General features: G+C 40.1%; 2 protein-coding genes across 2 annotated transcripts; one reads left to right on the top strand and one right to left on the bottom strand.

Annotated features, from left to right (window-relative positions):
- The first annotated feature begins 7,919 nt into the window (after positions 1-7,919).
- Positions 7,920-13,682, top strand: LOC122662191 (serine/arginine-rich splicing factor SR45a). Its single transcript, XM_043857764.1, has 7 exons — positions 7,920-8,036; positions 8,189-8,208; positions 12,007-12,126; positions 12,209-12,305; positions 12,386-12,535; positions 13,127-13,196; positions 13,296-13,682. The coding sequence occupies exons 1-7, from the start codon at positions 8,034-8,036 to the stop codon at positions 13,520-13,522; spliced, it is 687 nt and encodes a 228-aa protein (XP_043713699.1). The 5' UTR covers positions 7,920-8,033; the 3' UTR covers positions 13,523-13,682.
- A 1,696-nt stretch (positions 13,683-15,378) lies between these two features.
- Positions 15,379-16,724, bottom strand: LOC122662189 (ornithine decarboxylase-like). Its single transcript, XM_043857763.1, has one exon. The coding sequence runs from the start codon at positions 16,701-16,703 to the stop codon at positions 15,435-15,437; it is 1,269 nt and encodes a 422-aa protein (XP_043713698.1). The 5' UTR covers positions 16,704-16,724; the 3' UTR covers positions 15,379-15,434.
- Positions 16,725-17,829: the final 1,105 nt, after the last annotated feature.

Below are 17,829 nucleotides of genomic sequence, written 5' to 3'. Positions count from 1 at the left end.
ATCCAAGGAACTTCATTGCCCCCCGTGGTGCCAAAAATCTCCAGCATCCACGGGTGCAGCCCCTAAAAAAGGCTCAACAGTCTCAGAATCATTCACCATCATAACAGTATCATGGTTACCAGCCAAAGCTAAATCACTGCTTCTCTGTCTCTTTGCCAGTTGTATGCTCAAACCTTTCGACGAAGAATCAGCCGAGAAGGATAAAGACGGGCCAGGTATATGGGTATTGATATGGGTAGGTTGGTCAGTTGACACAGAGGGACTGGGTAATGAACTGGGCCAGTGGGTATTTGGGTTAGGATTTGAAAATGGGCAATCCGACATGAGGGGGAGAAGCTTCGATAACGCATGAGCCAATTCCGGGGTATGGGGAAGGGTGGAAAGATAGGACATAAGTTGGTTATTAGAAGGATCAGATGGGTACACATGGGACGAAGTGGAAATGGAAGGAATAATGGTATTAAGAGGTTGGATATTTAAGGTAGGTGTGTTGGTGGTTTCCACGTGATTGTAAGAATGAAAGGAAATATCATGCTGGGGGTTTAAAAAGGTATAGGTATTGGCTGAAGTTGGAAAGTGAGAGGTAGATTGAGCAATACCCGAGTTCGAGGTGATAACTGGTTGAGATTGGATATATGTAAGGCGAGAAGGGTGGGATTGAGCCTGATTCAACGCCACGGTCCTGGAAGATTGCGGAGAATCCGTGGGCACTCCAGATCTGCCGCTATCTGTCGGAGAGGACGTGAACTGCCGGCGGTGAAGGCCCTGAGCCGGAGAGGAATCACCGCCAGGATGCTGCTTTGGGAGGACTACAAGAGCATCTTCAACCAGACGGGCGTCAGGGCTAGAACATCTGAGACTAGCAGGGAAGTGAACCTTCACGAACTCCGGGCAGGAAGCCATCCCATCACACCTATGGTTCTGCCGATGGATTACTTCATCCTCGAAAGAGACACGACACCTCACTGCATCATGACCAATCCTCCCACAATAGTAACAGAAAAGTGGGAGTCGCTCATATCTGATCACAACCCTTTGATCAATACCATTCCTCCTTTTAATTTTCAGACTGCTCTTCAGAGGTTTAATAATATTGACGTTTATACGAGCACGATAGTAGTAGATCCTCTGACCTCCTCGAACACCATTAATGAACATAAGCTTTGAAACATCGCCCACCTTAGTCACTAACCTTGCCACCAGCCCGTGGTCAAATAACTCCTCAGGAAGCTCATGAATCTGAACCCACATCTGGGTGAAGGAGAACGCCCAGTCTTTCCTAGCTTTCCACCTCTCCAGCACGATCAAATTACCAGCAACCATCCAAGGTGTTTCATTCAGCACGTTCAAGAGATCCATACCATATCCGAATTTGAATATGTACGTATCAGTACGAAGGGAGGAGACTTGAACCGGAGAAGAAGTATTCCACACGTTGATAAGAGCCTCTGTCACCACCTGCTTCCTATAACGCCTCCCAGGGAAGATGTAACTTGCCAGCGTGAGCGATTCATTGTATGCAATCTTATCTTCCAACTCATCGTCAACGGTGAAAGTATCCTCTTCCTCAGATCCATCAGACTCAACGGAGGTCCCTCCCGGATCAATAAACACCGGGGGTGGTGGGGGTAGTGGAGGTGGGGTACCATCCATAGATACGACACCAGAAAAAAAAGTCGAAGCTGTACACCCTATTCACTCCAGAGAGGAGGAGAAAAATGATTAAGTTGGCAACACACCATGATAAGGGTTCTTAGTTTATTGAATACTTGAATGTTTACTTTGGTGGATGGTTGCATTTTTTAAACTTATGGTGAATTACTTTTTCTGTTGATTCAATAGGCATGTTCATATAAAAATAATTGTAATTATGAAACTTTTTTTTTGGATATGCAACAATGATGTCGAATAAACACTTGAATCGAAAAGTTTGTAACTCCTCTTGTGAGGAGGAAGATGATTAATGGTATTTGATGGAGATGGTAGTATTACAACATTTTATAGAAGATATCTATTATAAAGAGCCATGTAGGATAATAGATTTATAGGTGTTGAATGGGTGGTTGAGATTATGAGTAGACATTATGTTATGATGAAGGAACATAATGTTTTTCAAAATTTATGTAACCTAATGAAAAGTCGTGGATGATTGAAAGACAACCATATTACCGGAAAAAAAATGATTAAAAGGCAACCATTACATCAGACTTGATGAACAAAAAAAATTGTTCCTCCAGATAATTCAAGCAAAAGGTGGGCATAGAAAATAGTTCGAAAGATCCCGCCATTCTGGTAAAACTGTGAGTTATTTCTTGAAAATATTGTTGTAAGCATTTTTAATGATCTAAATGGTGTGGGGTCACATGCAAAGCAACCCAATATGCCCGCCACCCACGAGGCATATCAGATGTGTTTTTGGGAAGAATCACTAGACAATTACCATAATGTCCCTTTCAGATTTAGCTTTTCTTGATGACATCTTCTTAATTCTATATGCTATAAGTGGACGTTGGGGGGAAATTTCCAGAGGATGTGTAGAGTAATGGCGGGTCAATTTCTCTTTTTTTTCAGAATTTAATATTAACTTTTAATTCTCCAACCAATAAAATGTCAAAGAAAATAAAATTTTAATTATGACAGAGGGGGGGGGGGGGGGGGAAGAGATGGGCATGAGATATAAAGATGTTGTTGTTTGTAATCAATCTGGAGTTGTAGAACTATACCGAAGATTCAACGCTCTTTATGGCGTGCTTGTGTCTCTGGCCTTGTGACTGGTGATGCTCTAACACGGCGTAATGTTCATGCTGAATGTTCATGTGGTGAATCCATTGTGTGTTCAATGTGGTACTCAACATTTTTTAGATTCGATTTCAGCTTGAAAATTATTTTCTAATATGGGAAAGAAGGAATCAAGATCATTGATAACTTTATGTAGCTTTGTTTGTTGGCATATATGGTTATCAAGGAATGATTTAGTTTTTGGACGCAAGGTATGACAACCTATAGAAGTGATTTCGGCAACGGAAAATAAGGCTTTCCAAGAATTTAATGCTATTCCATCTGATGTTATTTCTTATCCTCCATCAACGGTTGCTTTGCCACAACAATGGATAGCACCTACAATAGATTATGTGAATAGCAACTATGATGCTAGGTATTCTGCAAATTTAAACAAGTCAGCCGTTGGATTTATTTGTAGAGATCACAATGGTCTGCGTTTGATTGCTATCTCAAGTCCATCTTCCTTTTCAGATATTTTAGTTGGTGAGGCTATTGCAGTTCGGCTGGCGATGATGGAGATGATCACAAATGGATTTGAGCGGGTTATGATAGAGTCTGACAATATGAATCTAATTACATCCTTTGCACATTCGGGCGCTGGTGGACGATATCATTCACCCCTCTTCTTCTTGTGTATCTTGTTGTTTCTTTTTTATTCCACAGGAGATTAACAGCGTGGCTGATTCCTTAGCTAGGAGGGCTTTGTCGTTAACATACGTGACTGATTAGCCCCTTTCCACTCCATGGCTGCGTGAGTTGTGTTTCTCACTGCCGCCATGAGATTTGCATGTCTTATTCTAAATAAAGATTTGTTTACCAAAACAAAAAATTTGTATCACGGGGCCCATTAAAACGGGACCATTAGAAGAGAGAGTAGTGCAAAGAAGGAAGTTGTGGTCCTGAGGATCCTAACCTTTGGAACTTATTAATTTTAAAAAAAAAATAAAAATCTTAGAAAATATAAGAAATATAAAATGGAGAGTGATCCATCTAAGGGTGTCAATTTGGGCCTAGAATCAAGAACCGTCCCGCTAAAACCCGGTATCGGACCATCCCATTAATAAACGGAACGGTATTGGGATCTGATTTTGGTACCGAATAATAAATGAGACAGGACGGTTCTGGGACGGGATTCCCAATGGTACCAGTACCGAAATACCGAGTAGGTACCGAAACCATTTGTACTCTTTCAAAGGGTCTATTTCATATTATTGTATTGAAGGTATATGGCAGTAGTTTGTCCTCACTAATTCTTAGACTTCGTTTTCGAAAATTTACATGTGATCTTAGGGAGTTTGAAGAAGTAAAACCATGAAATTCATCTTGGATTTGTTCTCTAAGTTGCTTTCTAATAATAGAACCATCTCGGAACCATTAAAGTTCTTCTCCCTTTTTTGTCGGGCTTAGAACCATTTAGGAACCGGTACCGTCCCGTCCCGTTAATAATCGGGACTGGGACTTAGGTTTGGTCCCGTTTACTAAATGGGATAGTACCGATGTGGACCCGTCCCAAATACCGGGAACCGTCCCAATTGACGCCCGTAGTCATCCATCATCATTCATCCATCACGTTTCGTTTGAATGGCTCTCATGCATGAATTATGAGTTTATTAGGGAAAGACACGGTTTCTCAGTGGTTATGTGCATCAAGTGCATGAACTAGCAGTCTAGCACCATATTGTGTGCGTGTGTGAGAGAGAGTGTGAGATTTATTTTCAATACTTGTTCAAGCTAGATTGTGGAATTAGCTTTACTGAGGTTTTGAATTCGTTTTCACTGTTTCTCTCATTCCTGATCATGTGGGTCATGTGTATAAATCGCGAACTGCAATTCTCTCTTTTATCTCATTATGTGGGTCTTTTACTTATGATTTTTTTTTTGGGTAGATAACAGGGCTATTTATTCACGCGTGCCCAACACCAACAGAAAAAACACGATACATAAAAAGAAACGAAAAAAAGATTAGTAGCATGACAAACAGGTAGTATGTGGGTCCTTTACTTATGAATTATGAGACGCTCCCTCTTGATACAATTAAAATTATCAGAATTTTTTGTTGTACTGGTACGCTTATAAGATTTTTGTAGTTTTGAATGCTACTTTAATTGGATAATGGTTATGGTATTTTTGCAAATAGTATGGAGGTTAAAAACCTAAGGGATTTTTATACGTATCTCCTTGAGATAAGACCTAATTACAGATTCATCCATAAATTTTAGATAATTACGCATATCTTTTCTATTTCTAAAATAATTAATAAATAAACCCACTCCGTTAGTTGTCCCCTTAGCTGCGAATGATAAGAGTGTTTTAATCATTTTATGATCAATATACCCTCCATAGGGTAAATATATGCCTTTCACCCAAAGAACCACTGCAACTCATCTTCCCTGCTATGACTTCGAGGTGAGCTTGTACTCGAGAACCTAAGCGTCCTCTCGCGCTTGCGGTAAGATTGTACACTTATTTACCATCTTCGAATACAACTTAACCCGTCCCTGGAGGAGTGATGATGGAGGAGATGGAAGGAAATGGAAGGGAGCCCGGTCACAGAGAAGGGAGATGAAAGGGAAAAGGGTTCTCAGGTGCAATAACAAAGTTAGCTGAAAACTGAGTCAAATCAGGGGTGCTGCCAATGGTTAAATCTGAGATTTATGAGACTTGTAATAACATGGATTGATCTCTAATATCATTAACCATATCTAATGAGGAATCTAAACAAACCAGAGTACGAAACTCAGAACAGAAAACTAATTGATTGGAGATAAAATCAGTACCTGGTTTGGAGTAAAAACAAAGCAAGAAGAAAGATAAAAATATAGAACAGGTTTCCCACCCACAGGCGCAGACTCCCTCTGTCCTGGCTTCCCACCATGGCTGACTGATTCCCACAGCAGTATTCCAAAACTTCAAGCTTCAATTCAATAAATCGTGAGGAGCCCTTGGCTCTACAAAGTTTAAATAGAAATCATGGTGTGTTTCAAGACTGGGTAGATTCATTAGGGTAATGGGGAAGAAGGAGAGATGAATGTAGAAATGGGTTTTTGTTTGGGATTTTGGAAGAAAATAATCAAAAGGAGAAAAATGGTTCAGTCCATGATTTCAGATAGAAAATAAAATAAAGAAGAAAAAAATCAGAGGAGGGGAAAAAGAAGTTGAAGAAGAATAGAAGGTAGGAGAAACAGACGCAGGAGACACACCCAATCCCTTTGATTATTTCCGTTTCTTCTTCCCAAAACCCTTCTAACCATTTTCAAAGTTCTTAAACCCCAATCATATCCATGGCTGCCGATCTCAACTTTGCCCTCCATTCCAGGATTCCAGCTGGCCGCTAATGCTAAGTCTATGAACCATTGACGCCATTTGAATCTCTCGTAAATCCAAGTTATCTTGCTGTTTTTTGGAATGGTGGATTTAGCAGAGAAGAATCAAGTGTTGTTTAAGAGTTGAATCTAACTGTGGAGAAATCCAGAACCTGTTGATGTGATTCGCGGATGGGCCAGGCTGCGGACATAGTTGAATGAACTCCATAGCTCGTCTCCATTTACTTTATCCTTTATGAAAGTTCAGAAGAGGAGATGAGAATCAGGAAGGTCCGTAATGGAAGAAATAAGTTTATTTTAGCATGAAGGGCAATTTGATCAACAAATGATCAATCCTAACGTTTTCAGTCTCATGTTAATGGAGTGGGTTTATTTATTAATTATTTTAGAAAGCAAGGGAGGAATGCATAAATATCCAAAACTCATAGATAGATTTATAATTAGGCCTTATCTTTGGGGAGGTATGTGTAAATTTCCCCACAACCCTAAAGAATGACGTTTACCTTATTTAAATGACATTTTTATTTAGGGAAAATTACATTTACCACCTGAATAGTTTGAAAAAATTATATTGATCCCTTTCAAAATTATGCCTACCCCTCCAAAGGGGAGGTAGATGTAATTTTGAGAGGAATTAGTGTAATTTTTTCAAACTATAGGGTTTTTTTTTTGTAAATTTTCCTTTTTATTAATATCAATTTAGGAATTAGAGTGATTCTATCAATTTTATACCAAATGCTGATTTTGCTACCATTTTATTCTGGAATCAATTCCAATTATGTTTATCAGGAAAATAATTCTCTTCAATTCCCTAAAAGTGTGCGGTAGTGCTAGGTTGAGATGTCAATACCTGGCAGTTTGGACATCCAACGGTCCGAGCTCATTGACTTCTGTTGAGTTCGGACAGTTGAATGTTTGTGCTGCCAGGTGTTGACATCTCCACCTAGCACTACCACACTGCACACTTCTAGGAATTTGAGAGGATTAAAATTTAAAACCCATGTTTACCAAGTTTTATTCTAAGAAATCATGGAATCCCAAAAAATAAATTCCATCCAAAATCATGGAGTTGGGAGCAAGATGGTCATCAATCGGGTAGAAAGGAGCATTGTTTCACAAATTAGAATTGGAATTGATTAATTTGTATTGAAATCGATCTTGATAGATCTTGGTCAGCCGATAGGTTTTCAGATTTGAGGGCCAATTATAGGTTTTTGGTTACCCTCACAAGGAAGAAGAGTACATAAACCCCAAGGCTTTGTACTAAAAAAAAGAGGGTAAATTACAAGTCACCCCCCAGTTTTCAAACGAAACTTAGATCACCCCTGATGTTTGAAAAAACTCAAATCACCCCTTGGTTTAGACCCCAATATGACAAATTAATCCCTACCATTAGTTTAATGCTGTTAAGTGATGATGTCAGCCGGTTAAATCAATTTAAATCCTTAAACTATCCTTGACCAATGTTGAAGATGAAGGAAGGATAGTATTGTAAATTTAATTCTATGTTTTAGTACAAGGATAAAATAGTCCTTTCATACTAATAACTAACAGTAGACTTACACCGTTACTATAGAAGGGGTGATCTAAGTTTCGTCTAAAAATCATAGGATGACGTGTAATTTACCCAAAAAAAAAAACCCCCAAGGCCAAGCAGAAGTACTTACTTTATAACGTAAAATGACCTCGTGATCCCAATCCAACCGACGTTAGCCGTTGCTAGAATACACTACCCATCTATCATTACCGGAAAGAAAAAAGATCCCAATCCTGTATTCTTTAAACGAGTCAGCAATCCTCCGCTTCCCTATATAATCTGGTCGTAGCGAATTACAATTAGGAATGCAAAAGACCACAGCGACCGGAGCAGGAAAACTGGAAACCCTAGTCTCTGCAATCGTCGTCTAGGTTCATCGCGTTTGTTTTAGAATGGCAAGCTACCTTACTCATTTTCCATGTCTATTACTCGATACTTCTTCAGTATTTGTGCAGTTTTTCCGTCCCCTCCACCTTTCTCCCCATGATCGTTGTAAATAGATGTGTTGATTATTCTTAATCTCTCTTTTTTTGTTCCTTTGACGCAGGCGGATTCTCCTCGTAGAAGGTAAAATCTTGATAGCTTCATGTCTGGTAAACCTAAATTTTGTTTCGATCAGCTTTTGGTTCCTTAGAGATGCTTTTGATATGCAAAACCACCCGAAACTCACAGGGCAGGGGGAAGAAAACGAGAAAAGAGGAAGAAGATGAATTTTTTTGTATCATTTAGCAGATCGGCATGGGGGAGGGGGAGAATGTTAAATGAATTTCCTCCTCCCCCCCCCCCCCCACCCCCTTCCCCGGGTATCTTTAAGCAGATCGGTGGTTTTATTGGTGTCCCTTTTCCTCCATCCATGAAACTTATACAGTTGTGTTCTCTTTCGATCTCATTGTTCTATAACATGTGAAATATCCGATACTTTAGCTGAACCATTCATATAATAATTAACTTAATACTATGTATTGTTTTTCTCCAATAGAGTGGACAAGGTGCTGGTCGACATTGTTGGAGAAGCTCTTGGCTTATTATGCAGTAAAATAAACTTGTTTATGCAAGGCTTTGACCATGCTATTTTATCAAACCAGTGGAGTTTCCATGGCATAACTATTCTTTAGTTTAGGCAAAAATCTTTAGATTCTCGTTTAATTGGATTTTTTTTTTTTACTATTTGTACAAAGTAAAATTTGTGAACTATCTTCTTGTTAAACTCTAGTACACCAATATATAAATGGTGGAGATGGAAACACTTGTATACACTGAATCTTATCCAATTTTTCCTATTTCTCCAGTTACCCGCAAAAATTGAATTCAATAGTTCCAGCTTGCAAGCTCTTAGTTATAATTCATATAGTCTCGGTGTTGATTTTTGTTAATATATGTACGGTATTGGAGATGATTTAAAACCAGTATCTCTTATGAAGTATGGTTATTGGGATATATGGTGGAGAGTCTAGAGACGTAGCTTCCTTAAGTTATGAGATATTTGAAAGATCTTATGCAGTCAGTAGCACTTACGTTCCTTATCGTGGAAAGTATACCCTGATCATTCTTTAGTTTCCAGGGACTTGAAAGAATGAGGTATTTGAAAGATCTAATGTAGTCAGTAGCACCTGTGTTCTTTGTCGAGGAGGGTATACTCTGATCATTCTTTAGTTTTGAGGGACTTGAAAGATTGATCGTGCAGTTTGTGTAGTTACTGGCAGTCTGGCACCCTTGGTCTTGGCAGGGAAAGAAGAGCACATTCTGATCATGAAAAATGCAAAAGGGTTTTGGAAAAGTATTTTTGGCCTCTATTTGATTTTTGTGATTTGAGATAGGGTACCAGAAAAATCTTGATTTGAATCACCGTCCTTGAAGTCACGGGTTCAAATCCTGTTGCCGCAACATTTTTTTTGAAAATTGAGACCAGCAACACAGTTTTGATTACCCATGTTGAACTTTTGTGTGTGTAAAGCTACATGTTGCAAGACTTGTGAGGCCAACACCTTTGGGGCTGAAGCTTGCTTTGATACGAGGTTCATGGAAAATTTCTCTGGTGCCTTTTGGTTGTTCAAATCCTTTGAGGTACCGGACACAAAGTGCAAAACTCACGCACATTGTGGACGTAATCTTGTTTTTTGCTGGTTTGTATATGTCCTATTGGAAAAGAATAACAGGGTTCAGGATTAGGAACTTATGCAACTTTCTTCTTCTAAACCAGAATTTTCATTTTTTGTTTTTGAGATAATTATTAAATATGTCTTGAGGTTTACTTATAAGTTATCACCCCCCAAAAGAAAGAAAAAATTGAATTTGTTGAAACTACATCTTGCAGTAAATATTTCTTCTATATGTTATAAGGGGTTTCAAAGCCATTAGATTGTAATGTAAGCGACTGTTGAGTTATTTGCCAAAATTCAATAATTCCAAAGTTGGTTGTCATTAAACCATGCTAGGAGCTCATAGCAAACATCAATTCTAAACTTATAAACTAGCGAAAAAGATAACTTTTGTTAGTTATGGAGCTCATAGCGAACATCAATTCTAAACTTATAAACTAACGAAAAAGATAACTTTTGTTAGTTATTACTGTCTAATTTCATTTTCTGCTGTCTAATGGTTGAATCACAAACACATTCTTTTCCCATGCTTCTGTACATACATAAATGATAAACACACGTGCGTGCCCGCACACACACACACACTCAGTACACATATGTACTTTTAATTAGTTTATCTAGATTATATATCTAATATGGTCAATTTGAACAGAAGCTTAAGTTTTAATATAGGAGCTTGAGAATTGAGCCTCTGTTGTCAGTGCTTAGGCCCTCTTTGGTATGATTTCTATTTCAATTTCTATTGATTTCTTGAATTAAGTCAATAAATTGGTTTTTGGTCAAGAAATTGAAATAGTTTTTTTGCATTATTGGAAAATAAGTTCAAGAACAAGAAATCCGTTTGATAATCCATTTTTGAGAATGGATTCTTTTTGTTTATGATCTTCTTCTTCCTTCGCCACATTCAGCCATACCGCTTTAAGGTTGGAACGAAGGAGAGATCAGAGATGGTGGCTATCTTGCTTTACAGGGGGAACCTTCACAGGGTTCCCAATGTTCTCTGCCAATGGCTAATGCCAACTCCTCGCATTTCCCTCAATGATTTCAGAATTCTCGTCGACAATCAAACCAAAGCCCTTTCTCTCCTCTACACTGTCACCACTGCTGCTGGCGTCCCGGTCAAAGCCACCCCTCTTCTAATGCCATTTCTAATCCCAACCCTAACCCTTGCTCTAGCAAGAGGAAGGCGTCGGAGACAGTGGCTGCTCCAAACAAAACTACCAATCCACTGAAACTGCTCAGCCTCAATCCCATCCAATTCCCTTCATGAGAATGCAACGACAAGGTGCAATTACAATTAATCAGATGAGTGACTTACAGTGGATTGGCCATAGCCAACTGGATTGCTCAAATTCAGTAGTGATGGAGTGGTGGAGAACAAGTTTCTTCCAAATCCAGTTGATGTTTGCTGAATATGCTACTGACCAATGGGGGATGCTGTAGTCTGCCAAATGGTGGTGCTGGTGGTATTTATGGTGCTTCGGGCTGGGACTCCTGTTTGGTTTCCGGAGCATTGGAGAAGGTGGCATGTGTGCCTGTTGTGCAGAGTCTTCTTGCCATCCATAGAAAGATTTGTGTTAGTGGTGACGAGATTTGCGTTAGTTTCCTTTGGTCAACTGAAGCATTTCATTATGCAGACGGATAGTTGGAGGAGTTGCAGAACCAAAGATTGAGGAAGACGACCATGCAAATATTTGTTTTATTGAAGTGCAGTTTGCAGAAGTGTTGGCTGGAGATAGTGGATTATGCCTATTTTCCCTCTAATGGAGAAAACTATTTCTAAAACATTTTTGTTTTCTGCTTACAAAATTGTATTACTGTCCACAATCAACTTCTTTTATCTAGGTATTGACTCCCTGAACCACAAACGCTCAAGCTTATTGAATATGATGAACAATAAGCTTAGGCATTTGTTGTTTTGCAATCTGTGCAAAAACATTCAGATAAGTACTTGGGTGCCTACATCAGTCATAGTAAGTGCTCCACGAGTAAATAACATACACAGTATTAATGTGATTTATTAATTTATTTTTGTTCTGGCAAGAGTTTTCATGCACGGACGTGCATGTGCACAGTCTCGGGCCATTTACAATCCTTTTCATACCTGTAGAGGACTTGCTCACGTTACTTTCACTTTATGAAGCCATATGCATTTTCCTTTAACAGTATCTTTTGTCATCTTTCCTAGTATATTTGTTCTTAATTTCTTTCTTTTCCCATCCTAACTGTGCTTCTTCTCATATTTATGTATGCTAAAAAAAATCAGGTCTTCACGTTCTCCTTCCCCTTGGCAAGGAAATTCCACCAGATCTAGATCCAGGTCCAGGTCCAGATCAAGACCCAGGTCCCCATCCCGCTCTAGGTCAAGGTCTGGGAGTCTTGTCAGGTTTGTAACAGTTCTGAGGGTGCTGTCTTTAAGTGTATGCATCTTTTCAATAGTCATCTTGTCTTACCCTTGGTTATGGCAGGGATGCTGCAAATCCTGGAAATACACTCTATGTAACTGGTCTGTCTACTAGAGTCACAGAAACGGATCTTGAAGATCATTTCTCTAGGGAAGGAAAGGTTAGTTTTGCAGTTTGGTTTGGATGCCACTCCCACTTGTCCCTTCATAGATGTATTAATGTTGACTCTTGTTGTGTTAGGTAATTTCATGTCGACTGGTTGTGGAGCCTCGGACACGCATATCTCGGGGTTTTGCTTTTGTGACCATGGCCACCTTAGAGGATGCTGAACGCTGCATCAAGCATCTTAATCAGTCAGTTCTGGAAGGCCGGTATATAACTGTGGAGAAGGTAATTTCTTTGTCCCCTTTGGTGCTGAGGTGAAGTGGGGATGTTTTTTTAATTTGTCATCCTGTCTTGACTTCGAGGTTTTTGATTATTCAGAAAACATTGCGTCAGCTATGTTGGCAGCAATCAAAGATGATGAGTTCATCCATCTCAACTTAAGCCACACAGGCTTGATCAGTGGCCAGCTTAACAGCTTTTCTCATGCATCTGATCAACTAAACATAGGCAATAGCCCAACTACTAAACAACCTCAGCATTCACCTTCAACATTATCAACTAATCAACGGACATTACCAACAACTCTCTAATCAGGCATTTATGGTACCTCATACCTGACATTCATTTGATGGCGCTGTTAGTTGTGTGGCAGTGTTATTTTCCCTTTCCATTTCTTAACCATTTTTTCCCCTGGGCTTTTCTCTTGGGGTTAAGTGATTCATAGTTGTTTATCTTTCCGCCTGACTTAACATGGAACATGGAATATTGGTGGCCTGTGGTATATTTAGCTGTTGCTTTTATTTCTTCACTATTCACGTGCTTCTCCAAACTTGAGATTTATTATTCAAGAATTGAGGTGCTTTTGTCACATTTCAGTCAAGGAGGAAACGCCCGAGGACACCTACACCTGGAAACTATCTTGGAATGAAAAGTTCCAGGGAGTCGAGTGAGTTTCTTACTTTTAAGGATTTAAGTGGCTTATCTTGGGTTCTCTTATACAGGCATAATAATATGATCTTTGTGCTCCATTTCTGTGTGGCAGCAGGTTATCGTGGTGATCGTGGTCGGTACCGTGGTGGCTATGGCCGTGATGATTATGGATACCGGAGGTCTCCTAGGCGCTCACCTTATCGAGGGGGCCGTGATTATTCTCCTAGGCGCTCTCCTTATGGTGGTAGACCAAGAAGAGAACGGTCTAGGTCGCTTACTTACTCTCCATATGGTAGCCCAGAAAGGGGCTATGGGCGTAGGGCTAATGTATATCCAAGGTAAGAGATGGTTCTTAGACCAAATAGTCCTGCTTAGAGGTCAGATAGAGATCCTTTGGCAAATTATCATTTTTACTGTCCTGAATTTGGTATATTGGAGATATTGGATAAATCTGATTATTTGTTTGTTTTAGTAGATGAGCCCCATTGCCACCTTATTTCAACTTCTGTTTTCTGGTGGTTCTCCTATTCGGTAATAAGAAAATCATATATATATATATATAGTAGACACCTTGAGGGGTGACAATAAGATAACCTATATATGGAGAGTGCTCCTTGTGGGGGAGCGTAGGGGCCATGCACGGCATATAATTAGAGTGCGTGCTGGCATCATAGGGTGGGATTTCTGCCTTTCATGGGGTTGAGGCGGTCATTTTGCCCCCAGTTTCTGGGCGTGGCCCATGTATTCTACAGAAAACTTTTATCCCTATGTATGATATTAATATTTTCTGAAAGCTCTGTAAATGATGATTGTGTGCTTAGACGTAGAATTTGACTGTTTCAATATTGGGGGCGAGTTTGCATTGAAGGTGGTTGACTCGCTGAAGGTCCTTACAAACATTAGCTATTTAGTTAGGTTCTGTTTTGAACTTCAGAAGTATAGCCATTACTCATTTTCTTGCAGTGTTCCACACTCGTAATCCATTGGCATCATCCAGTTCTGGCGAGTGGGTGCTAGGACTTCAGTCTCACCTCCACCATTAGTTATACTATTGCCTATCGGGAGGTGGTCAATTAGCTGGTGAAGTGAGATGGTGATATGAAACACAATTTTGTTCCATGAAAGCAGCTTGTTAACTGCCTTGCAGACGGCGTAGAAAGCTTGAAAAGCAGTAGCCTTGAAAGAAGCTGCCGGGGGGGGGGGTGGGGAAGTGGAGATGGAATGCTCGAGGAAACGAATAGGGTCTTGTGGACGAGGGTGAATGAGGGTTTGGACATTCAAAAGGTTTCGAGGAGAGTAATTATTATGTCTTCAGTTAGTAATGTGGAAGGGGAAAGGGTTCGGGCCTCAGAATGCCTTACGATTTCTCCAAGTAATGGAAGTTAACGGAACTCATAATGATTGGTTGCCTCGGAAATTTTATAATTTGAGAAGAATCTACTTTCATTTAGATGTTAACCAATCGATTGGATTCTAAATGTCAACGACTTAATCTGGCCAGACGATATGCCAAATCATCACCCCTAAACCCTCCCTCCCCCAAGAAGAGAACTACGCAATTACATGTTAGACTAGACTAAGCAAGCTCCCAGAAAAGAAGGGTATTTATTTGGACTGAAATCGAAATGGTCACCAGGGAGTCTTGTTCCTGCATAACTCTTAGGTTAATTAGGCTTGGAAGTCCTTGATACCCAAATGTTAACGCACGACTGGTACTCTTGTCCATATTTTAATTTGGAAGTCCATTTGCTCTACTTTAGTTGGCTATTCAAGCTCAGGAGTAGTTCGTAATTTAAGCAGAATATGGGAGAGGGATAGGATGCGGTACGTGGGTGCCAATGGAAAAATAAAAAGTAAAACTTTGAATACTTTATGATTGTAGTTTTATGTTTTTTTGTTATTTTAATGTAAGGAAAGTCTTGTCATTTTAGGTATTAAATATAAAAAGAGAATTGAAAAGGATATGTCATTATGTCATTATCAAAATCAAAAGATGTCATTGTTAAAAACTTTTATGTCATATTAAAAAGACAAAAAATAAAATTACAAAAACCCTTTGGACAAAATATTATACCAGAAAAAGAACTGTTCCATTCAAATAAAGGATTTTCTTTCCCTATAGAAACTGATAAAAAGAAACCGAAAGCTACTCAAACACCCCCCCCCCCCCAAAAAAAAACTCCTTAGCCTAGAGTCCATAGGTAAAGTGTAGGGCTGTTCTTGAATCTTAGCATCTTGTTGTGGACGCATGATCTTAACTTGGGTTCGAACAGGTAAGGTACATACCAATGGCTGAAGTGTTAAAGCCATTGAAGTTGGACCCAGCAGCCGTCGTATAAGCACCCATGTTAGGGAACACAAGCCAATCGTTTACCTGAAGCTCCGGTAGTTGATGGCCCGTCAGAACCGTATCTAGAGCATCACATGTGGGGCCAAACACCGTCGACGGATAGGTCTTCGCTCCTTCACATATTGGGTTGTCCCGGTTTGATGGCCAAGCCAACGGCATCGCTGTTACAGTCGCATGATCGTACAGTAGACAATTCATGGAACCATAAATCCCATCGTTGATCCAGTATTCCCTCAGATTACCACGTACACGCTTCCCTATAATGTTGACAGTCAGAGTAAATGCGTTTTCCGCAAAAAACCGACCCGGTTCGGACATAATTGTCAGATCCGGTTCATTTGAGAAGTAGGTCTCCAGAGCTGTCTTAATGGTAACAGTAGCATCATTGAAGTTGGAACCATTCGTGAACCCGCCGCCGACATTGAGGATGTGCATCCGAGGCATACCAAGCCTCGCCGCCGTATCGAAGGCTTCTTTAGCGGCAGCTATGGCACCATGGTAGGCGCGTGAATGTGAAGCGCCGCTACCCACATGGAATGAGATCCCAACGACAGCCATCCCTGCAGCATGACAAGCTTCGAGGAGTGGCGTAACCTCTTCCGGCAATGCACCGTACTTGGGGCCTAACGGGCACCTTGCACCGCTGTCTTCCGGAGCCTTAAGTCGCAGCATCAGAGAACACGTTGGGTGCCACTTTTGAATCTTCTCGATTTCGTCTCGAGAATCAAAAGTTGTGAGGTTAACGCCAACGCTAGCGGCGTATTTGATATGAGACTCTGCTTTACATGGATTGGCATAGATAATGCGATCTGGGGAGACTCCAAGTGCTAGCACGGCTTCGATCTCGCCACGGCTAGCACAGTCAAAGCCAGCTCCGAGAGCTGCAAGTGCTCCAAGGAGTGCTGGTTCAGGATTACACTTGACAGCATAGAAGGGGTGAACATTGGGAAGGGAACGGTTCCATTTTTCCATAAGGCTGATTACCACTCCAAGGTCGAGTACATAGAAAGGGTCTTTCTGTTCTTGTTTCTTGGAGATGATGGATTGTATCAAATCGGTTAGACCATCAGGTGATAAACTGGTTACCCTCTTCCCTTTCACCCCAGGTGCAGCTAAGACTGACCTGAGGATCTTGTGGCTTGTACCCACAGCTCGGATTTGCTCTGTAGCCATAGAAAAAGGGCAAAAGGATCAAGAGAGCAAACACTAAAAAACACTAAAGAGAAGAATGATCAGAACACTTTGGATTTTGGAAGCTGTTCTACTTCTAATTTCCTTGAAGTGTGTCTATTATATTTATAGAAAGAAGGGGCAGTGGTAGTTAAATTAAAAGGTCTAAAATCCTAAAAGGAGGTCTATGATTTGAAGTTCTTTTTGATGTTCCAGAAACAAATCGGATTGGAAGCCCTATAAAATTCGAATTTTGCCGTTGCAGAAAATACCCAGATCGATTCAGTGTTTAACAGCTGTGTGAGTGTATGAGAGAACCTTTTTGCCACTTCTCAGAGAGTTCATGGCTAGAGCTTCTTTTCGTTTCCTTCATGAGACACAAGTCTAATGGAGAAAGGTTTCACGTTCAAATGTTACTTGTGGCCGTTGTGGGACCCATCCTTTATAGCATTCCGGCAGTTTCAAAGAAAGCGTGGATCTAAGCTAAGTATCTATTAAAAATGTGATTGGCTTCCATTCAAAGTAAAAGTGAGACTAGTTGCAGAGAAAATTCAAAATTCAACGATTCCTTCTTTCTTCCCATCTTCCAAGCGGGTGCACGGCGTGGAAACTGCGAATGAGAAGGTGAGAGGGTGTGTGTCATGTGTGACGATAACTTGATTCGGTTCTGGCTTTTTCCTATCCAATATTTGAAAAAAGGTGAGATTGAATGCTGTTCGATTGGTTCGAATCGAAAGTAACAAGTAATGATTCTTATAATATCATACAAAATTAGGCCAAATGTTCTCCATGTGTGGGCGAAATGATCGTCCCGCCCCCTTAGAAGGCGGAATTGACTACCCCATGTGTTTGAACGCATCTTTTTTTTCTTTTTTTTTTTTGGTGAAAGTGTTTGGACGCACCTTGCACTCTCAGGCAGAGAATATTTGCTCCATAAAATAAAGGAAAATTTACACATACCACCCCTGAGGTTTGACTAAAGGATTATTTCACCCCCTAGTTTTGAAAAATCTGCGTACCCACCTGAGGTTCGTCAGTTCATGACTAACACTGTTAAAAATTAGACTTGAACTGACGGAATTGCCCTTACAAGAAAAAAAAAAAAGAAAAAGAAAAAAAAAGAAAAAAC

The sequence above is a fragment of the Telopea speciosissima genome, chromosome 5 (assembly GCF_018873765.1).
Source record: "Telopea speciosissima isolate NSW1024214 ecotype Mountain lineage chromosome 5, Tspe_v1, whole genome shotgun sequence".
Taxonomy (NCBI): domain Eukaryota; kingdom Viridiplantae; phylum Streptophyta; class Magnoliopsida; order Proteales; family Proteaceae; genus Telopea; species Telopea speciosissima.
This window is presented reverse-complemented; position numbering and strand designations above follow the sequence as displayed.